This window comes from Mastomys coucha, unplaced genomic scaffold, assembly GCF_008632895.1.
Source record: "Mastomys coucha isolate ucsf_1 unplaced genomic scaffold, UCSF_Mcou_1 pScaffold7, whole genome shotgun sequence".
Classification (NCBI taxonomy): domain Eukaryota; kingdom Metazoa; phylum Chordata; class Mammalia; order Rodentia; family Muridae; genus Mastomys; species Mastomys coucha.
Genome location: NW_022196913.1, coordinates 79,604,326 through 79,628,564, shown reverse-complemented (window position 1 = coordinate 79,628,564; position 24,239 = coordinate 79,604,326). Strand labels below are relative to the sequence as shown.

General features: G+C 35.6%; 1 protein-coding gene across 2 annotated transcripts in view; it reads right to left on the bottom strand.

Moving 5' to 3' along the window:
- Positions 1-24,239, bottom strand: part of Zfpm2 (zinc finger protein, FOG family member 2) — a 433,065-nt gene that overhangs the window by 333,627 nt on the left and 75,199 nt on the right. The window contains exon 2 of one of the 2 annotated variants that reach the window (XM_031358378.1): positions 6,053-6,211. The exons of the other annotated variant lie outside the window; for it this stretch is intronic. Coding sequence (XP_031214238.1) covers positions 6,053-6,211 — 159 coding nt within the window. The remainder of the gene's footprint in view (positions 1-6,052; positions 6,212-24,239) is intronic. 2 annotated transcript variants of the gene reach the window in all.

The following is a 24,239-nucleotide window of genomic DNA, read 5'->3' as shown; positions in this document are numbered from 1 at the left end:
AAAAAAAAAAAAAAAAAAAAAAAAAAAAAATCATGGCTTCTTAGTTCTCACTGTGGGATAGCATATGCAAGAAAAACAGAGTGGTTTTAAAATGCATTACAACAACAAAAACAAAGTGAAAAAGAACAAATGAACAAAAATAGGGCCCAGGAAAAGCTCAGGTTTGCCAAGGAACAATAATGTCATGCAAAGGGAGGGAGGTGGTGGAGAAAGGAAGCCAGGTCCATGCCAAGCGAAGCTGGGGGCTGCTCAATCAGCCCTATCAGCGCTCCATCAGTGTCTCCACTCCAGCCAAATCCAGGAAAAACAAGGAGTCAAAGATTCAGGTCAATAAGCTTATAGGCGATTTGCACAAACAGCTCCTCCAGCAAGGAAAAAACAAAGTCATATTGGTTTTTTCTTTCACTCCTTCTCTTTGAACTCCCTGATCCAAACACACCCTGGAAATGTCAATGCTATATGCAAGAATTTAAGGAGCTGAGCTTCTTAATCCCTGTTAAGAAAAAAAGGGAGAACTTTGTAAATATCCCCTTCTTTATTCAGCCCAAAGAGGTTATACAAGATTCTGGTTTTGGTACTCGGCATCTGAGAAGGCAGTAATGCATCAAGAAAGCCAGGGCCAAGCACAGAAACAAGGCTGCTGAGTAGGAGATAGAAATAGACATCTTTATTTAGAAAATAATACACACAAATAAAGAAACTAAAAGACATAGTAACATGAATATTTGAGTTGTGTAACAGCTAAAAACAAGCAGAAACTCCACATGTTTAAGGGCAGGTAGAAAAGATGAACATTGAGAATCTAGGCTTAGGTTGTCATATAAAGTCCAAGAAAAAGACACAGCTTTCCCACTGTTACTAATTTTTAAACTAAACTACAAAAGCTGATAGAGGAGATGGGGGAGAGGAGGAACAGCTCAATGGGTTTAGCAGGCATCTCCTTACGCATACGAATGAAACCCACTCAAATTTGTTCAGATTTGCTGGCTTCCTACACTTAATTTTTCTTTTTCAAGGATGTGGGAATCTGTCAAAAAGACCAACTCAAAGCAGCTAAGGGGGAAAGGAACAAGGTGACAAAGGTTGTCCCCAAACACCCACCAAGTGCTACTGTGGAATTTATGTTAATGATCTACAGATGGAGGCTCATCAAGCTCTTGGCTAAAGGGAGGATTCTGATTGGGTTATTTGTATTTTTGACAGCTTCTCCAAGGTACACATTTCACTTTTCTGCCTCCACCTTCATTTTCTGTAGACCATTCTTCAATAGGCAAATGCAAAGGACCTCCTGTCTATACTTCTCTTCCAATCTCCTTTCACAGTCCCTTTCCCTATCCCACCCATGGTGGTGGATCCAACACAAGTTCCAGGAACAACAAGCCCCTGTCTCAGGCTCCCTACTGGCCTTTGTTGGCTTGTCTAACAATAGCCTCTCAGTTGTATACTAGGACTAAGTTCTAGAAGCCCAGTTTGCCTTACCCATTGCTCCTTATAAAGTCAAGTGTGTCCTCAAATGAAGCTATAATGTCACTCCACCACTCTACCCTGTCCTGTTTTTCTCTTGTCCTCAACAATGTCCATCATACAAAGTATGAATTTTTTGTTTGACTAAACTTTTATTTCTGGCCATTTATTATTGTAGAAGTATATTACTGTGTGAATTGAGCTCCACTGAATTTATCTGTGGAACAAGTCTGATTCATTATGTTTTTTTTAAATTTAATTTCATAACTACTTCTAGGACTAGTGCTGACTCTAACACTGAGCAACCTGGGCTCTATTCTACTTCCTTAATGTAGCTTACAATGTCCCATTTAGGAAGAGTGCTCAAAATATCCTTTCCTATTCTAAATATTACTTATATCAACCTTTGAATACATGAGAACATCCATCATCATGCACCATGTTCTCTCATTTCAGAGATTTCTGCTTTGCAGACTTTTGGCAGCTACGATCTTCCCCAATGTCTCTCAGGTTCCAGCACTACTTAACGATTTCTCTGCCATACTTTATATTTAAATAGTAGGAAAAGAAATTGGAGTTTCTGTCTCCTAATGTCAAGGCTGGAAGTATCATATTCCCTCTTAGCTTGTTTAGAGACCATAAAAATCACAGAACAATTTCTAAGAACCCAATAGTAACTTCCCAGATCATTGTTATTGACAACTGAGCTGCTCCTTGACACATAGTTTTTGCAGATATCTTTTCCATAGCTCAGCAACTTACTACATTACAGGGACAGCCATCTGACACATCCTGTTCACACATCCTGTGACATGCTCCTATAATACATCCCAAAACATATTTACTTCACTTCAGTCATTAACAAACTTAAATATGCCAGTAAGGAATACCACTTTTACTAATTATTAACACTAGGCTTAGTTTTACACATGTGTGAATATATGTTCTCGTTTTCTACATTAAACAGAGATAAGAAGGTGAAATAACTCAAGCAAATAATTCAGCAGCACAGGAAATATGCAGCCCTTATGGGCCCGGTATGGATGTCTTAGTCATCTGTAAATTCCAGGAAATAATTCTTGCTTGTTTCCTTCCTGATACAGATGCTGCAAAGGCAAGAAGCCAAGCAGCTTAGGACAAAAGGAGATGTTATGACCCGATCCATCATTTTACGCCTTGTCTAATATTTTAAGATATCAGAAGCCCAAAACCAGTTTGAAGGAGCATCCTATTGTAAACAAGTCCTTCTTGTGACGATGAAGAACACAGAGATCATCCAAACCAAGTGGTGGCTTAGGAATCTTGTACAGAATTAGAGGCCCGAAACTCAAACAAGGATATCTCTGAGATACATTCAGGTACTTGCAAACTTAACATATTAAAGGAACATAAAATACCTATGAGACTTCTATGCGACTTTACCGTTACTAAACTTAGCTACGCAATATCGAATCCCGTGGCTAGAGGAAGCTACAGCTTGAATACTACTGACTTCTTCCAGATGTGCACAAGATCTTGCCTTTTAGCTAGAAACTTGATGAAACAAGTGAAATCGACAAAAACATAAAAGAGAAAGCAAAATATCGTTCTAACCATAAAAAACTTCCTACATGGTATGGGTTATCACAAAAGTAGATCCTTTGGTCTATAATTAGCAGCATTTTCATAGATATTTAAAGAACAAAGCCTTTTCTCTTATTCTTCAAAAAAGCTACATAGTTACAATAGCATAGAATGACTTTTATGAAAATCCATTGCTAAAATTTCAGTGAAGATACAATCTCTTTATAAGTACAATTCTTATTCTTCCCTAAGCATGTGTAAATACATCATGCTTGAAGAACTGAGATACTCTACTCATACAATTTGTAGTATAAGATTATCAACTAAATTTTGGTCATTAAGGAAATATAGCTTATATTTAAAAGTTTATCTATGGAAGCCATTAAAATAACTAGGTCATTGCTAGAATAGAATCAAGAAAATATCTTCAGACAATAAAACTGCAAACAATCTTATTTACTTTCTGAAATAGACTGACAAGTTCAGAGTTGTCACAAATGATCAAAATTGTGCACAAAAAAATCCAGTTTTTAGTGAAAATATTACTGTTATGTAGAACATTTCATATCTTCTTTTTCAGTTACAATACTGATCTGCTTAAGCCTTTAACTTCTTCTACTACTGTAATGGTTTACCTCCTCCTTCTTCAAATACACGAGAAGCATAAACTTGTGTCACTGAGACAGTGTAATCTTTTACACAGAGATTAAGTTCTACTTTTCTAGTGAGAATAATTTCTCTTCCAATTGCATTTAAACAACACAAACTAAAGAGAGAGAAAGAAGAAAGATAAGAGTGAGAGAGAGAGAGAGGGAGGAGGAGGGAGAGAGAGAGAGTCAGAGAACAGAGACTGAGGCCCTTGTACATCAAGAGGTTACAGTATCTATTACCATTGCCTTCCTTTTATAACAGTCTCTACTGACTTCAGAGGGAATTCCCAGCACTCATCATCTATAAGGGTAAAATAATGTAATTCTTTTCTATTACCCAGGACACAGAAAAGTGAAATAGTAACATTGGCATTTATGATGAAAATATTACATAAAACCAAGTTCTTATTCCCATGGAAGACTTTTTAGTTTCAAACTCAACATTAAGAGATTGTTTTATGATACATATATTATATACTATTTAATGCAAAGTCTGTGCTATGGTTGGTTATACATTTAAAATACCTTAGGAATTTCCAAGTACTTTTCAAATAATCATACTCATTAAATAACAATCATAGTAATTGTGATTCAATGCTTTTCTCGCTTCCCAAATGTCTGATATTATATCCTTTGAGTCCTGATTCTTGTTAGTGTAGGTGAGTATCATTGTCTCAAGACCAAAAATACTGTCCTTGAAAAGTCAATTGATCTAAGTCTACCTGCTCTCAACAAATTATTTAAAGTTGTGGCTTGATTAAACTTTTCTATTCCACATAAACCCTCAGTAGTGATCATCTCCAAATTTAAAATGTATATAATATATAATGCATTTAATTATTGCAATTATTAATTGCTTTTATTTTTATTATATTAAATACATTAGATATATTAGATTAAATAATAATCTAAACTTCTGTCTTAATTCTTTAACCATAAAGAGCCCAAAGAGAAGAGGAGGCCAGTACTTTTCATCCCTTAGCTTTTCTCTCTTTTATGACACCATAGCATAAGGTAGATACATTATAATAAATATAGATATGTAAATCTTGTGGAAACAAATAGAGAAAGATTGTGTTACATGTAATTTAAAAACAAATATTCCTCAATGCCTTGGCAGGTGATTACATACATTGCTTAAACTACATGTTCTTAAGAGACAGACACAGAATCCAGAACATCTACAGGAAATTTAAACTGGCCTGAAATCTTCTCTAGGGAAATGACCTTTTGTTCTTCTAATTTTCAGTCAAACTTGTCTGATTGGGAGACAAACATCATGTAACAAGGCCATGTAACACTGATGGTTTTCTGGGAGGTCCCAGTGAGGTTCGAGCTCTGCTGAACTGAAGGACAAGAATGAGTGGAGTTGCTTTGTTTCTAAGATGCTATTAACAGGAGAATGCAATGTTGGAACTTTTAAATTATTCTATAAATACATGAAAACTTCAAGTTATGTTCATTGTCCATTTAAAGATATCATATCAGCATTCTTGATTTCAGCCTACGAGTCCAATCAACACACACTCATAAGCTCATGTCACCTCTCTGAACTGTCTGACTGAAAATGACATTCTTACACAACTATCACACACACACAGGTGGAGACAGACATGCAGACGCTCAGTCAGTTGGCTGTCTGGGATGCTTTCATGCTGAATTAGCAGAAGCAGCTGTTCTAAACTTAGAAAATCATCCCAAGATGCATGACATCATGTGACAACATAGTAGGAATAGAAGTCCTTGGATTAGAGTGTGTTTGCTTGTGTGTGTGTGTGTGTATGTGTATCTATGTGTGTATATGTGTTATGTGTGTGCATGTGTATGTGTGTGCATACCTGTGTGTATGTGTTTGCTTGTGTGTGTGTCCAATGAGTATGCACAGAAGAAAAGATCATGCTAAAAAATTATTAATAGCCTAAGATGGAGCAGTGTTGAAAGTTAATTTAAGCACCCATAGCACTCGGTTTTCAGAAGGACTGAGCCAGACATGTGCTGAGGTGCTGTCTGCATCACTCAGTGCTTATATTCAGTATTAGAGCTATGCACACTATTGGAGTTTAATAACTACTTATTGAAAGAAGAAAAACTTTGATAAACATCAAATATGTTATAGCTAGTTAGCCACCCAACAAGATAATTAACTCAGGGAACTTGCCAACTGGTATTAAAAATTTTGAATATAAAGATAGTTTGTTATCAAAATGAAATAGTTTGTTCTAATGAAAAGAGAGCTTCTTATTTCTTAAATAATCTTCCATATTAACAGATCATGGCATTATATATCAGTATATATTATTCCATCCTAAGATAAATAAAAATTTACAAAATCACCTAAGTGGATTCCCATCCTACAAGCAGCTATCAAGAATTACCTTTGTTACAAAAGAACTCCACTTCCTCACAGCTCAGATTTTCTGGCTCAAAGCCTGCGGGGAAGCTTTCCTCCAATGGAAAGTCTCCTTTCGCGATGACTTCGGCCTCCTCTACTGGACACTCTTCTTCTTCATCTTCGATAGCATCTTCCAGTGGCCCTTGAAAAAGAATCAGGAACACTGTACCAAAAACATTCTAGGAAGGTAATGAAATAAAAATCCTTCATTTGATTACTGAGGTGAGGAAAGATAATTACAGGAAGTCATCCCAAGGAGATTCACACATGCAAATGCCATATAAGAAACAGTGGGTAGGGTTATATGAAAAGTGAACTTGCTTAATATATAATAAGCACTTTTATGGAAACTTACAAAAATAAGTAAATTTTAAAATGTTAAAAAAAAAGAAATAAAGACTAAATTCATTGAGAAGGCAAAGAAAGCCAGTGCCTGAAGACATTACATACAAAGTAAGTTCAGTCTACATTCCCTCCTCCCCCGAGTACTGAGCCCTAAACATATATATGTATATATATTTCTGTCTTGAGCAAACCTTTGAATGCTATGTTCATTTGTTAGAATTAACAGCCTGGTAAAGAGCACAAGTCTCTCTTACACTGCTGAACAATTTTACCTGCGATTTTAATAAAGATTTACAGTAATTGAATGCATTTTAATTGAAATGAGATTTTAATAAAGTCTATACTTTTAAAAATCCATCTTAAGGGTGGATTCCAAGAAAAGATTTCATTATATGTGTTTGAGGCTTGAAGAAAAATTACATATTTCTCTCCCTGATGAAAGCATAACCCTATTCACAATTAATTGATTTTTTTTCTGAAATGAAAAGTAGTTTTCTAATGAAAAAAATGTAATTTGTATTTATGTGATACTTTTTCAGTAATAAAAATACAACTTCCTTGGAAAGAATGAGAGTGAGGTGCACTACATTAATGGACCTATTTTACTGAAAGGAAATGGGGTGGGGGGTTGCAGTTGTTCAGGGGCTCTGAAGCGGCTGACACAGGAGCTCAACACAGGAACTCCATGTTGCTAAAGAATCAGCGTACCAAACTCATTTTACTACGTTGAAGCCTGCATTTTCTCCTACAGAAGCAATAGGGCATTTTTATCCTTAGAACACAATTATGGTAATCTGCACTAATTGTCAGTCTATCACTGGTCTTGACAGGAAAAATACTTCTGGGATTAAGTTTTCACTTTTCTCTGTCTCTGTCTTTCTCTCTGACTCTCTCTGTCTCTCTGTCTCTGTCTCTCCCCTCCCCCCCTTGTGTCTCCTTTCTCTCACTTAATCTCTATTTTTACAAATGTAATAGCAAGGTTTTCAGGCAAAAGAAGAAATATTAGAAATACTTTAATTGCTTCGATATTATCACTTTATATCTGTATAGGCCAACATACCTACATCCAATGGTATATAGGATTGGCACCCAAGTGAATGTCCTCAGGACTGAACAGGCATGTAACATTTATATGGATAGAATTAGTTACATGTGTTTAAATTAAGGGATATCCAAGCCAAGTTTTCCTTTAGAATTTATTTCCCTTAATTCAAAACAAGAAATGTTCACTTTAAATACTCGGTCATTGTAGCACATTTTAGAGTTAAATTTAAGAATAACAAAATAGATAAATTCGTGGATCTCATATTAGTTTTAATCCGTTATTAATAATTTCAAGTCTAACACTGATATTTTTACAAAAGTTATGTGAAATAAAAAAAATGTGTACAGCATCTATAAAATAACAGAAAGATACCACTATCCTGCTAACATGTACTTTAAACATACATTAGAGCATTTATTAATGACATTAATACATTTATCTAATGAAGACACTAGTGATGACCTTTCTTTTTTTGTATTTGTCTAAAGTATTTAACTTAACGTTTGGTAAAAAGTAAATATGAAATTCATCTCATTTTTCTTGGATGGGGAGTACCAGCATGCTTTCTTACATGGTCTATTATGTAGTCTGGTATGTTAGGTACAAGTGTTTTATTGCTGTTTCAGTTTTATAGTCTGGAAAGTAAAGCTAAGCAAGTCAGCTAATAGAACGAGGTTACAGACCACTATGTGAAGCTGTTGGTTTGTAAAGTGCAGCATTTTGAACATCTTTTTTTTTTTTAACATCAAGCCTTACTGCATAAATCAGTGTATGTCGGTTATAAGCATTTCCTCTCAGACACAAAAGTGTAAAATACAAGTAACACATAAAGACAGAAGCGTTAGCTAGTGGTTAGTCTATAGTCCCCTAATTATTTTTTCATAGATATATAACAAGTTAACTTTAGAACACGTGTCTTGAGTTTTTGATTGAAAAGTCAAACAAAGTATAAGTTCCCCCTCCCATAAAATCAGGATATTTTAGTAAACAGCAAAAATAAAACCTCTGATTGTTCATACTTTACGTAATCCATATGTGATCAATTTGTGAAATAACTAATATAAGTTATAACAGAAATGACATTATATAATATATTGGAGGTCAAATTCTTCTTTGAAAATATATACTCTGAATTTTGCTTACCAAAAAAATTCTAATCATGTAATAATTATTTGAACAGCTTATGCATACAATATGAAAGGTATAAAATCTCTCATATCTAGAGAACATGTATGCATGCATAGTATAAAAATAAAATTAACACTATATATACTTTCATTTTTAAAACTGAAATAGATGTGATAAAAATTTTGCAAGATCTTTTATTAAAGATAATGTTACTGAATAATTTAAAAAAGAATAGTAAGTTGGCTCCAGTTATATATTAAATTTTTGTAGTTGTATTAAAATCTTGTTCATGCTATCATTTGAAAGATAACCAACACTAAAACACAGATTTCTCATTAGTAAACCTCACACCAAGTTATGTGCTGTTAATCTTAAATAGGCTCACAGTTTTTAAATGGGCATTTCACTTTTGTTTCTAGGTTTGTGAAAAACAAAATTTGATAAGTTTCTTGCATATCTAAAGATTAAAAAAAAAACACATTTAAGTATTGCTTTGTGAGTCTGAGCGGCATTTATGTCCAAAAAAAGTCTAAATATAAAGCCAAAGGAATTTTTAGCTCATTTGTTCCAAAGGCATGAGAATTCATAGCCAATATTTAAAATAAGAGACAAGTCAATGATTAAGTGGTCAGCTTACATTCCTGCCAAAATAAATATCAGGTTTATATCATCTACTATATTTTCAATGTGAAATTTACTGGCCACTTCTTTTACAGCATGATCAAGTCAGATGCCAAGACAGATGTTTCCCTTAAAATGCATAGTATTTCTGGCTTCATATGGGATCTCTCACCTCTCTCTACTGCATGTTTCTTTAAGGAAGCACCACTAATAATCACTGGCCACAAACTAACATGTTAAAGGAGTAGGAAAGAGGCACTTGAAGCTCAAGTGTAATTAGTAGCACCAGGCAAGGGGGAAGAGAGAGACCTCCTGGGTATGGATTAGTAGGCACAGAGTCCACTTCAGGAAAATCACCATCCGTAATTTGACACAAATAATATCTCCTCAGAAAAGGCTCACAACCAAGCTCCATGTGCCCTCATGGAGAAAATTACTTCTGATTGAGGCCACTTGGCAGGCAAGAGTGAGGAAATCTGAATTTCAGCTCTTCAATTGTGTCCGATTTATAGATATTCAAGCACTTCTGCCAGAATTAATAGTCTTGATGTTCATAAATATCAACCATAACCACATTTTAAAACGCTAATATCTTAGAGCTCTGTATCCAAAGACTATGGCTATGGTAGTTCTAAAGGTAGAGTCCATTGTGCTGTTAACTGTCTCTGAGCAGAAATGAGTAAACCTTGGTGGAGAGTATTTGCTCCGCTTTTAGCAGAGAAACAATTGCATGCTCCAGCCCATTTGAATTGGCCATAGCTACCTTTGTGTTCCAGAAATAAAACTAATAAAAGGAAAGGTCGGGTAGATTCACAGCACTCAATGGCACTGATGAGCAGCCCCGTGAGTCGGCTGCACTGTGAAACCCAGACTACTGTGGGTCTACCCTGGAATGATTCGATGGCCTAAGTTGATGAAGAAAGACATACGATGTTTAAGTCATTCTGCACTATATCACCATGGTCCTTGAGTGAAATGTAAATGGATTGTACATATATGGCTATGAAGCAGTTAGGAGATAGTTAATCCTCTGGATAAAGGGATTTTTGAGAAACCGTTGCCACAATTTCAGGGTGCTGATGAAATTCCCCAAACATGTCCACAGTAACTGAAATAACAGCTAGAAGCAGACAAAGAAAATTTGAGGGTAATATACAAGGACATGCAGAAATACAGAAAGAAGATTAAAATTAGCAAAAGCACGAGGCCTCGTTAGAGAGCAGTGATCAGAACAGTATATATTAAAACCAAACACATGTATCTTTCAACATACATTGTTTTACTATATAACTTTCAACCTTGGCAGCCTAATATAAACAATGCAACCCTCACCTAAATGCCAGAAAAGTCTCTGTTTAGATAATGTTTCAGAAGAAGGTGTGCCCACAAGAGGAATTTATTTCTGCAGAAATTAACACAGAATGGAGACGGAAAAGAAACGATGATGTCTATGGTTCAAATGCAATATCCCTGTAGGAAATCTTTCCCCTTAAGCATTCATTGGCCTTAGTTCTTTATATATTAACTTGGTATGCTTTTGCATGTACTGCAATTACAAGAAGACACTGTCAAAGGTGAACCACAGAGAGCATTCAGTCTCTCACATGCATTAATATTCTAAGCATTCTATAGACTGCACAAGGCTAGCCACCTAGCAAAACGAGATTGTTTCAGAGTAGTGGGCAGCCTTGATTACAGCTGACAGGTAGGGGGAAAGTCATATTAAAATATTATCATTCCCAATAATTACAATAATCCATCACAGTGTGCTCAGAAATTCTGTTTGTTGAGTTTTTCCCTGAAACACTCACACACACACACACATACACACACACACACACACACACACACACACACACACACACACACAAATACTCCAGACCTTTTAATTTCATTTTTTTCAAATGCAGGATGCTTTTCACTCTATTAGTATAAGGTAGTATTATTAATGTTAAAACTTAAAACCTCATTCACAACTTTGACACTTTGTGCACACATACAGCAAGACATCCACATGAATGGATTAAATATTCAGAATGATAACAAATTAAGGAATGTGAAAACAATGAGACTGTCCAAACTGCTAACTTCTATGGTGTGCCCCCTGCAAAGGCCCTTTGTAACAGATGTATTCAGACAAAGGAGTAAGAAGATGCACAGATGTGCATGCACACACACACACACACACACACAGAGAAAGAGAGAGAGAGAGAGAGAGAGAGAGAGAGAGAGAGAGAAGAGAGAGAGACAGAGAGACAGAGAGACAGAGAGAGACAGAGAGACAGAGAGACAGAGATAGAGAGACAGAGAGACAGAGACAGAGAGACAGAGACAGAGAGAGACCTCCAAAAATCACAAAGAAAGCAACATATAACCTGTTTGAATTACCACATTACAATTGAACTACATTTGTCCAGTGATATTGTTTTTAAAGTCATAAACCTATAAAAGTAAAAGGAGCTAATTCAAACTCAAAACTTTTAATTCAAAAGTTAAAATGCAACTTTTCATTTTAAACTAATTTATATTTTTCTGTATGTGATGAAATGAACCAGTGGATTCATATTAAATATATTGGCATCTAACTACCTGTATCTTATCTTCAGTTTCTTTGTTAATTTCAAGCTAATCTATATACTATGAAAAATATAAAGCCATTTATAGAAGTTAATATCTATCTATCTATCTATCTATCTATCTATCTATCTATCTATCTATCTGTTTTAAAAACACATCCATATGTTTTTAAAGCGGATATTTTTTCTTACTTAATCATGGGTGTATTTTTTGGCTCTCAGCAGCTCATTTCAGAATTTACAGCTGTTATATTCAGACATCCTTATGAATCATCATTATCCTGTGGGCACATTGCAAAGTTCTTCTTACTCAGTTCCTATTACGTTTGTCTCATGCCTATCCCACAGAGTCATTTAATGAGAAGGGACAGGAAAGAGACTGCTCTTCGGACAGTGAGGATCCATACTAACTCATGTAATTGAGCTTAACAGCAAGAATAAAACCTTATTTCTGGAGTCTAAAAAAATAGTACTTTGGGAGAACAAGCGGTTTCTGCAGTCACACATCCAACAATAGTGGCATCAGGGGATCTGGTAGGAAAGAAACAGTTTTATTAATTTTTCTTCTTATCTACCAGAAGAATGTTGGGTTTTTTTCCATTTACGTTTGTTGCCTGCAGGTAGCAGAGCAGAGAATCATATAGTTGAATTTCTTCTTTTTCATTAATTTCTTTCCATGTGTTATTTCTTATATATAATTGATTTGGGGCTTTGCTCATAGCTGTACATGGGTTTTTTTCTAAATATATCTGTACCAACTGCTGTCTTTCAATCAAAAAAAGTTTAAGGAAATTACCTAAGTTTTGTTAAGTTTGTTAAAAATGAGATCTTTGGATATTTAAATTGAATTTTGAAATGTTAATGCACAAAAGACATTAGAGAATTCCTGATGGAAATATCCATTTGACCACACAGCACTCTGAAATGAAGGAGAAGAGGGTCAAGTTTTATTTAAATTGTTTCTTTGACATAAAGTGTTCTTTTTATCTTAAATAAACAGAATAAATTTTGCTATAATATCTGTACCCACTTTTATAGAAAATAGTATTAACAATTTCATATCTAAACTCTACAACAACTCAAATTGTTACAAGTTTTTCCCTGAAATACCTGCTTTTGGAACATTCAAACATTCAGTTACTAACTGAATAATAGTAATTTTTTAGAATATACCCAAACTTTACACATCACATTGATCTTATCTAGTAGATTCAGTACTGATGTCAAAGAAGAAACAAAGTTACAGAAGAAATGGAGACAACATGTAAACTTGAGTCCTTAATAACTAATTTACTCCGTGAAAGTAACTCAGGCATCTAGGAAATTCACTTCATTAGCAAAAACCTTGTGCACTGACCCAGCAAGTTAGTGACAGGAACAGCATTGAAATTCAAGTGTTCTAATCAGGTCTCGGTCCAGAGACCCATAAAGCAATTCCCAATATACTGAAAATGGTAACTCTCTCTTGAAAATATGACAGCATGATTTTTACCAAAATCAGTCCCCTCCCTGTTATGCAGGAGATACATCTCAAGATCCACATTGGTGCATTGCTAAGTCATGGCAAGTATCAATCCTCATACACGTACACATGCATGTATTCATACATACCATATGTATGTACTTAATCCTAACATACACATCTATGTTAAAGTTTGCATAATTCATTTTGTAAACACTACAACAAATTTTAAAAAAAAACAAATTTTAAAAATGTTATTCTTATTATAAGACAATGATAACAATAAATAAGCCTGGTGTCATGAAATATTGTTATTTTAATATTTAGAAAGTAGACTGGGAATTCAAAGTCAGTCTAAGCTATTAGACAAGATCTCATTTCAAAAAAGATTTATTTTTTGAAATATAAATATTTATTTATAAAATAGTATATTATATTAACATACAATAGCAGAGTTTCTTGCTTGGAAGGATTTGAGGATTTTGGTTTTTACTTTCTGTTTTGTTTTGTGTGGCAAGTATGTTGGTGTGTGTATGGTATGTGTGTGTGTGTGCATGGTATGTGTGTGTGTTGTGGTATGTGTGGTATGTATAGATGTGTGTGTGTGTGTGTGTGTGTGTGTATGTGTGTGAGTGTATGGTATGTTTAAGAGTGGCTGGGGAATGGTGGTACACGCTTTTAATCCCAGCACTTGGGAGGCAGAGGCAGGTGGATTTCTGTGTTCGAGGCCAGCTTGGTCTACAGAGTGAGTGCCAGGACAGCCAGGACTACACAGAGAAACCCTGTCTGAAAAAAACAAAACAAAGCGAAAAAAGAGTATGTGTGTGGCATGTGTAGGAATGTGAGGGTGTGGTGTGTTTGTGTGTGTGATATGTGTGTATGTGTTTGTTGTGTGTTTGTAGTATATTTGTGGTTTGTGTGTGGCATGTGGTACGTAGTATGTGTGTATGTGTATGGCATGTGTGTGTGGTGTCTATATGTATATTTGTAGTATGTATTTATGTGTGTATTTATGCTGTGTGTGTTTATGTATGTCTTGTGTGTGGTGCTTATGTGTGTGCATTTGTATGTGATATGCCAAAGTGTATCTGTGTGTATTTGGTATGCTTAGATATATTTGTGTGTGTGTGTGTGTATCTGTTGGTTGTGCATGATGTGTGTGTATTTGTGGTATGTTTGTGTGTGGTGGTGTGTAGTGTGGTATGTATAGGTATATTTGTGTGTATGTGTGTGCATTTGTGGTGTATATATTTGTGTGTATGTGTGGGCTGTGTTGTGTATGTGTGTGTTTGTGTGTCTTATTGTAGGTGTGCTTATGTATATATGGTATGTCTAGATGCATTTGTGTGTGTGGTATGTGTGTGTATTTGTGGTGTGTGGGGGTTTGAGAAAGCCTGGGTGTAGATAAGTGTGTGTTTGGGGGGATGAAGCCAAGGGTCTCAAGCATGCATAGCAAGTGTTCTACCTCTGAGCTACATCCCACTCCTGGAGTTCTCATATAATGTTTTACAGCCCCATGATGGTGATGAGTACAGAACACAGAAGGCATTGCGTACATCATCCTCTTCATCAGATTATCAGGCATTTACTCAGACGTACTCTATTGATCTTATAAGTACATATCTAGGGTACTGAAAATGTTATGTTCTGTACTGAGATTACAGCAAGATGCACAATGAAAGGACCCTACCCTAAAGGAAGTGAATAACATCCATTCAGAAGACAAACATATGCACGCAAGGTATGAGACTGAATGGAACAGAACAAACCTTTCCAATTTAGTGTGGATGAAAAAGCAGAGGTTCTTATATAGTCTACTGAATTACGTGCATTTAAGCATTTTCTTATCTTCTCAGTTATAATTCTACCCTAGTCACATTTCCAGCTGGAAGCAGCATGTTGGGAACTTTGCATTGAGTCTGAATGCCTTAAATGCTCATTCAACTAATGATTTCTCAGTTGAATTTAATTGTAATACAATTGAAAATCAAATTGTAAAGTGATAGCACTGGAGATGTAGGAAATGAGTATAAATGGCTTACATTAGACTTTTAACAGAGTACTCACACATGCATGAATCTAAGTTCATTATGTACATTATTATCACTAGCACTATTGTTACTACCATTATTATTATTATTATTATTATTATTATTATTATTATTATTATTTATAAAGTTGGAGCGAATCACTCCACTTGACAGGATGCAATCCATTGTCCTTTCCTCGGTATTTCTCTCTCAGTTTGATAGAAACCATCTGGAGTGTGTGAATTCAGGAATGCTGGGATAGTTTTCTAAAAGTAGGAAATGCTTCCATGAAACTTCAGGTGCTATCCATAATATGGAATGCACTGCATTCAGTTTTCAACAGTATTTATTGGCTGTAAGATGAACACTCCCACAAAAACCTTTGTACCTATGTGTCTGAAAAATATTTATACATGGATTAACCAAGATTTATAATTCTACATACCTCTTTTCTTTTTTTATATTAATCATTCCATTTGATTACATCTCAAATTATATCCCCCTTAAAGAAAGTATATTTATTAGAGTCAAGCCAGTATCAAAATACATCTATTCTTTTGTAACATGGAAAACATATTGCAAAACACACACACACACACGCACACACACACACACACACACACACACACACACACACCATTAGATGATGCACCACATAGTTTTACCACAAACTGAACCAATAAAAGCAGAAATGAGTTTTAAAATTTATATAACTAAAGACAATATAGGCACATAGGTTTTGACACCAGATTAGCATTATTACATCCCCATTCTTAGTAAAATAAATCAATTAAAATGCACTGGTTGATTTTCTTTTAGTATAAATGACAAAAATATGTCTATAAAATGACTATAAGAAAGGGACATTGCTGGCCAACTTCATTAAAGACTTCATTATGGTAACATTAACTAAAAATAGCCTTTAAAATGATCTGCCCAAGATCATACTATCCAGAGTGAGAAGGTTTTATTTATGTGTTTATAAATATGTGTGTATATGTGTGTGTATTTGTGTGTATGTGTATAACAGTAACTAAAGAAAAAAGGCCTTAAATTTGAGAGAGAGAAAGAAGGTGCAGGAGAGGGATGGGTGGGAAGGAAGGGCAGGGAGAATAATATAATTATAATTTCAAGAAATATATACAAATGATATGCCATATCTTTATTTTTTGAAAAGCAATGTGGGTATGTTCAGAACATAAAAAGAAAAGATCTAGAGAAGAAAAACTAATGCAAATATTTGCATCAGGAATATAATAAATGGTCAATATATAACTTGTTTTCTTTTGTTTTTCTCTTGATTAATAAATTTTGGATCAAATTCACTTCTCATCCCTTAATAACACCTCTTCTGCCTGTGTCCTGTTCAAGCAATTCTTTACCTGTGTAATTAGCTACTAATTGAACCTTCCAGTGAAGTTAACCTTACAGTTTGGCTGAATACATAAATGTCAAGCAAACCATGGCTCTCTACGTGAGACTGGCACACTGGCAAGATCTGCATCATCTAGAAACTTGCAACAGATTCAAACCAATTGTCACATTCCACCCTTCATCCCCATCACAGAACCTTCGAGAGTCGTGGCCATAAATCTTTTTTTTAGCAAATCATATGGTAACCCTGATAAAAGTTCAAATTTGAGATCTGTGGTGGAATACAAAGACTAGTCAGGGATTATTGTGTAACAGTCTAAATTATAACATCAGTGTCATTTGTAATAAACAATACAATAACTTCAGCTGATACAGGCTCCAGCCTCAATTAGACACTTTTATCACCACAGCTGAGGTTGTATCTTCAGACCTCTCTCCCCCTGAGCTTCTCAGGGTTGTGTATGCAGTGAATGGCCAGAGCAGGTTTATTTTCTTAGCGCTGGTGAGTCATTGTCTCAGTAGATCCAGAGCCCATTAAACAGCATCTTCAATTAATAACATTTTCAATTAATTCTGAGATGGCATGGGATAGACTATAGTCACTTCAGGTTAACCTCTCTTGGCTATTTCTCCATCTGCCTCAGGAGTAGTGAGAAATATGAGCAGAGATGAAGCCATTTTAAAGAAGAACCCCTTAGAACTTCCCAATCAATTCCACTCCTATGTATGTCTTTGGTTAAGCTCCCCTCCCAAAAAAAAAAAAAAGAACAAAATACAAAACAAAACAAAAAGTCAACAACAACAACAACAACAACAACAAAACCCAAAAACTAAGAAAAGGCCCAAGCAACAGCAGCTTCTCAAATTTTTAAATTACAGCCTGTTGCTTGGGTCTCATAGAATAAGAGTCTCTTAATTCCAACACATTCTCATCCTCCTCTTTTAGGGACCTAGCATTGTGGAAGAGATGAAGAATGTGTCACCCTGACAGGCAGAGCTGACCAGCCAATAAAAGAAGACCTGGGCAGTAAGAAATCCTGGTCAGATTGTACCCACTTTTTCCTGCTCATCATCCATCACTGCAAGCTCTTATCAGAATTAGGCCACTGCACAAACCAAGTTAGGCCAGTGGGATTTTAGAACGCAGTGTCATAGCCAGCTTGCACAGTAAGCCCGGAAATGAAGCTCACCAAACTGCGTGTTGCTACACTACCACCTTGGACCAAATATTCAAGGTGAGGCCAAAGACAGATCTAGGTTCCATTTTCCACAAATAAGGTGGCTCCCCAAGTCTGGAAGGCTGCCAGTTTGGCCCTGTTTGCATTTGACATGGAAAATAATGATGGATATTCTCTCTAAACTTGTACAGTCATGCACATAGAGCCAGGGAAAAAATTCCTCATGCAAAACAAAACATTTCTGTAGATGCCATGTACTAGCTAGAATATATTTTTATGTGCCTCCTTACTTTCACAAGGTTAAGTGTTATTTTCCAAATTTCCTTCATGGTAAATCTCTTTCATGTTTGGAGCACTAGAAAAAATAATAAAACCTTTACTGAATCTCCATCTGAAAGAGCTGAACAAGATAAAGAAGGCTGAGTGTAGGTAAAATCAAAATTAAAAAAATCCACATGTTCAATCAGCTCTAATTGTAACATACCTTGGGACATACATCAATGGGACACTTTAGAACAAAGCATTGTGTGCTGTCATTCATGGTTGTAACGGTACTTGGAATCAGCTCGTGAGAACATCTCAAGGGGCCCAGAAAGCACTTGTCTATAAAACCTATCAAGGAACAAGGTTTACTTTATGCCAGCACATTAAAGGGTGTCTGAAGATACTGGGCACTTGAAGAAGCTATAATTTTAAGAGCAGCCTCTACTCTTTTGGGACCTGGAAGAGTAGGCAGAGTACAGGGATAACCAAACCAGCCCACCCACACCATCTAGTACATACATTCCAGAGGAAGCATCCAAGGACTCACTTTTAAAAGAAAAATAACCCTTGCCTTTAACAACAAAGCCTATAGCAGAATAAAATCAAGTACCTTTATAGGCAGGAGTTATAGGGTGAGACAAAGGTGGAGAGCTCTCATAAAGGAACCTTCCAGTGATGGCTCCAAGCACTCCAGTGTTTGTCTCATAAACCCCATTCGGCCTCCATGCAACACACTTCCTATGGACTTCTAACTGAAGCATACATTAGGGACTGTATGTGGAAAGAAAACTGGGCATCTGAGTTTCTTTTCAGTTAAATAGAGCCTCATTTTCTCTTTCAGTCTTTAGGAAGAAACAATGTGTTTACAATGTTCTACTGAAGGCTGGGTAAGTTGTCAAGTTCCTATTTCCAGAATTTCATAGCATCTACTTGAATACAACTAGGAAACTTCACATTAGCAGCAATCCAAATTTAATCTCTTTTTCTCATTTAAACCAATGAAATCACACCACTTCAACCAGGTAAAACAATTCCAGAATATTAGATCCTTAAGCCATTAGCACATACCATACTAGCAACAAGTTCTTGAGGACTCTGCAACCCAAGATCTTTGAACTCAGATTGTTCTTAACAAGGTTTCTAAGCTTTGGAATAGATTAGCCTATAAGCTGAATGAATAACAGAGAATTAACTTTCCTGTTTCCTAATAAAAGGGTGCTTCTAACAGAAGTTACTGTGTTTCCAAGTTGCTTTTGTTTTGCTTCAGCTGTTAGTTTTCATGTTATTTATTTTTCCTACCTAGAACCAGAGCCATGTAAGTTCTACAAAGCAAACACATTGGTGTTTCTTAAGCATTGCTAATCTCTTCCTAGCTCAGATTTTATTTTCCTGTAATTGTTTGAAAAGCCATTACTTCAGCCCTTATTCTCTGACTTCATATACCTAAAGTATTTTACTCTTGGTTTTTAAAAATATAAGCAAGAAAACCCTACATGCAAATGAAAAATAAATTAGTGGTCACTACGCACTGTTAGCAACAGCTTCCAATTTGACCCTCTGTAGTTGTGAACTCATGCTTTCTGACTTCAAAATGTATGTTTTCCCATCACCAAGTACCATAAAACACTATATCACCCCACCTGATCTAGCTTTTTACCATGGAGTCAGTCTAATATTTGATCAACTATCAGTGGAAGATAGGAAAAGTTTGTGGAAGTTTGGCTCCCTCCATATTCTTACAAAATCTCCTGGTCTGATACCTAAGGGTGGTCCTACTATTGTTGACTTTGCCTCCAATTTACCCTCTGGTCATCTACTAAGGACATTAACTTTAGTGTATAGTAAGTTCATGCTGAAGGTCTGATGTAAATGTGACCTCTGAAGGTCAATTCCCTAGCTCAAGCAGTTCTGTGACATCCCACAGGGACAAGCACTTCTTCTTCTTCTTCTTCTTCTTCTTCTTCTTCTTCTTCTTCTTCTTCTTCTTCTTCTTCTTCTTCTTCTTCTTCTTCTTCTTCTTCTTCTTCTTTTTATTTTTCGAGACAGGGTTTCTCTGTGTAGCCCTGGCTGTCCTGAAACTCAGTCAGTAGACCAGACTGGCCTCGAACTCAGAAATCTGCCTGCCTCTGCCTCCCAAGTGCTGGGATTGTAGGCATGCACCACCACCTCCCGGCTTCAAGCACTTCTTTATGTATTCCAGGTTTCTAGTGCAGACCACTTGACAGGACACAGAAGTCAGTAAGCGGAACGTGTGGGGATGGAGGAAGAAGCTGACTGTGTTGTACAACAGCAAGTGAGACTAGGCAAGAGTGGCTGTTATCTTCTTGTAAATGCACAAGGCCATTTTGTCTTTAGATTTTAATCTTTCTTTCTGGAGCATGCCCTATCCTACTGTAGGAGATTGTGTATCCACTGAAAAAAAATATGACTTATTGCTTCTGTACCATTGTGTCTGTGAGGTTTGGGTTTCTGCTACTAAATACACACACCATCTCAGTGTGGCCTTTGACTTTACACACTGAAAATAAGAATTCTCTGTGTACCACGGGCAAACATAGTCCATGGGATATTGGGTGGGAATGCTTTTTCCCCAGCTCATTGGAGTTCACTGGGACACAACTGAAGCAGCATAAAATTTAGGTTGTGGAAAGTATTAAATAGGTGGTTTGTGGTTTGTTTTTTTTTTTATTTTAGTTTCTATAATGTGTAGACAACTGGAGTAGGTTAATGTGGGAGCTACCAGAGAGAGTGGGGGCTTGTATACCTGGTCTTTCTAACAGCTGCTAGTGAGGTGAGGATTCTAAGTGGTCTCAAATCATCTACATAGGTGCCATAAATAACAACTGAAGCTTTCAGAAACTCTTTGAAAGAGTTGGTGTGTAAAAGTGAAGTGAGGTATGATGCATATTTGTGTGCATGCTGAGGGACGGGACTTACAATATAGAGAAATCACTCACCCTAATGGTTATATATGGTTTGTTTCCCATTTATTACAACTCACTATGATGTGGACTGTCCAATATTTGGTAAAATGACTTAAATACTGTTCACGCAAGAAAAATATCAACCAATGAAAACCTAGATTCGTACAACATTGTGAAAAGATTTAATAAGAAATCTCTCCTGCCAGGCAATGGTGGCAAATGCCTTTAATCTCAGCACTTGGGAGGCAGAGGCAGGCGGATTTCTGAGTTCGAGGCCAGCCTGATCTTCAGAGTGAGTTCCAGGACAGCCAGGGCTACACAGAGAAACCCTGTCTTGAAAAAAACAAAACAAATAAAATAAAATAAAATAAAATAAAATAAAATAAAATCTTTCCAATATAGGCACATATTGGGTATGCATGACAAATAATACTTTTCTGAACAAATAAGGTGACTGATCACTAACTCAATCATTAAAAATAAAAAGATTTAGAATTTATAACAAAGAACTTAAAACAAAAAAATTTAGATAATAAACATTCTAAGGTTGTGTGGCTAATAACATCTGGAGGTGTGGACCAGGCATGGCAGTAAAGATCAGTAACCCCAGCATGCCTGAGACAAAGCAGAAGCATATAGATTCGAGACCAGCCCTGGATGCATATAGAGACCCAAGTTTAACCAAACAAACTCTGTTTTCTGGGATACAGAAGTATACTTCTGGAACTGTTTGAAAAGCAATGACACTAATCTACTCCTTTGAAATGCCTATCAACTCGCTGAAGCAACAACATTGCAGTGAGAACACAGAGGAGACTTCTAGTCTGGCAGGAGCCTGCTCACTCTTTGGTGGATGGAATCACTAGGACCTCTGTTGCAGACTGTCTTAGTTTCTGCTGTCTGAGGTGGAATCTAGGCCTACAGCCAAGTTTGTGTTTTAGTAATAATTACAAAAGTCCCTAAAAATGAATAGCTTTCTCTTGGTTGCAGTTTTGGTCTCTGCAAAGCTAGGGAGATCATCAGCTTTTACAAAGAAGGAAGAGTCAGTAAGTAGTGTGTAACCCAATCTCACATCTTTGCTATCTCTGTCTCAGACAAGAAGGACCAGCAACAAGGAGAATGCAAGAAGAAGTGATGCAGAACCGGAAGACTGTGAATGCTCTGCTTTAGAGCATGACAATTATCTATGACATTTCAGTATGTTAAATGTACATGTACATATTTTGTATATGTATATGCTAAATATATATGTTAAATGTTAAATATATATTTATGTGGTGTATATATATATATATATATATATATATATATATATATACACCATATTACAGGATAAATACATATCACACTATATATAGATATGTATACACCCATATATATATACAGATATATATATATATATATACATAGTGTGTAACTACCTAATAACTTAGATTTTAGAAATAAAAGGGATAGTTTGAGCATAGTAACAATTTTCTTACTCTTCTCTCTTCAAAATATTTATTATATAAAAAATACTAATATTTTAAAAATTCAGTTTGTTGCTTTTAAGAAAATTTTAAAAGATTTTTTTTCAAATAAGTCAAGAATGTAATAAGAAAAAGACATGATAAAAATTACAAAAAGCAAGTAAAATTATGACAATAAACATCATCTTATTATAGAGAGAAAGTTGATGATGCAGAAAATTCGAATTAGAGTGTTTGATGACAAACTGGGAAATACAGAGAATAACAAAAATATTAAAGGTGAGCCATGAAGAGTTAAGGAGAACAGTGGAAAAGTTGCAAGGTATAAATAGTTGATAAACTCAACTTTAAGTAAGGCAATGACTAGTTAGCATACTAACACCAAAACATATATGAGGTGTATTTTATCTATCCCTATCTCTAGCTGTATCTCTATCTCTATCTAGAACTATATACCCCTTGTATTGAAGATGAAAGAAAACAATCAAAATCAATACTACGTTTATTTTATTTATTTTCAAACAGTATAACTATAGCATTATCTTCATACCGTTATGTCCGTCTTTCTTTTTCTAAAATGACCCAAATATAAGACTGCAAACAAAACAAAAACAAAACCATGAAAATAAAAGCTAGAATAATATAAAGACAGGCTTTTATATTAAGTTAATATAAAATGTGTGTGTGATGCTGACTGAAACATCCTCAGACCTACTGGGAAACCACATTATAAGATGCCATGTCCTTCCACAGCATCAAAAGATGTTCTGTCAGCATTAGAGATAAATTATCAAACATTATGAGGAGCACAACTTTACCTAGAGAAAACCTTTTAGAGAAGACTAAAATTTGCTAAACACAAAATGGGAAATTAAAAGTCAGGTGTATATCTTACTAGAGGTAAAGTAATAGATTATTAGACAATAAGTACAAGGGAATAATTTCATTTTAATATTATTGATAAAGATGAGTTAGAGTCATAAAACAGATGACTTGGGAAGAAAACTAACTCCCAAACCTCTTCTTTCCCTGACAGAGAACAGGTATGTGATAGCTATGATGGTACACACTTGCAATGGCAGACTTAGGAGAATGAGAAAAAAAATTTAGAGTTCAGGAACATCAAGAGCTAGAGAGATACCATACAAGCATTAACGTAACTTCAACTCCAAAATCCTAGCCCCTGAGAGGCAAGGGATGTAAATCTCTGGAAGTCTGAGTTTTGCCTGGTCTACATTGTGAGTGCTACGACACCAAGTGCTACACACTGAAAATGAGAGAAAAGACAAGGGAGCTAAAAGTGTCTGATACACTTGCAATCCCAGCATGCTCTCTCTGGGGAGGTGGAAAAGAAAATCCTTGGGCTTCGGTATTCAATGAGCCTAGTCTTTGAGCTCAGGGGAAAGAAGAGATCTCATCTAAAAAAAATGTGTGTGTTTCCTGAGAAATAACACTTACACTATCCTTGGATCCCCATGCTCATCCATCTACACACGTGTATCCTCACACACATCCACGCAAAACAAAATTTAAAGGCAAAATTGAGATTGAACTTTTGAAAGGCAAATGAGAATAATACTTTGCAAAGATAAATAATGAAAGTTTAAAATTGAAATGAAAACAAGTTAGTTAATCTTTCATTAAATAAATATTTTAAATGATGTAGCTGTTGCTAAATGGGTAAGAATGCATCTCTAAACCAAAAAGAAAAAAAATGATTAGTGTCAAATAATACCTTTACATAATGAATAAGC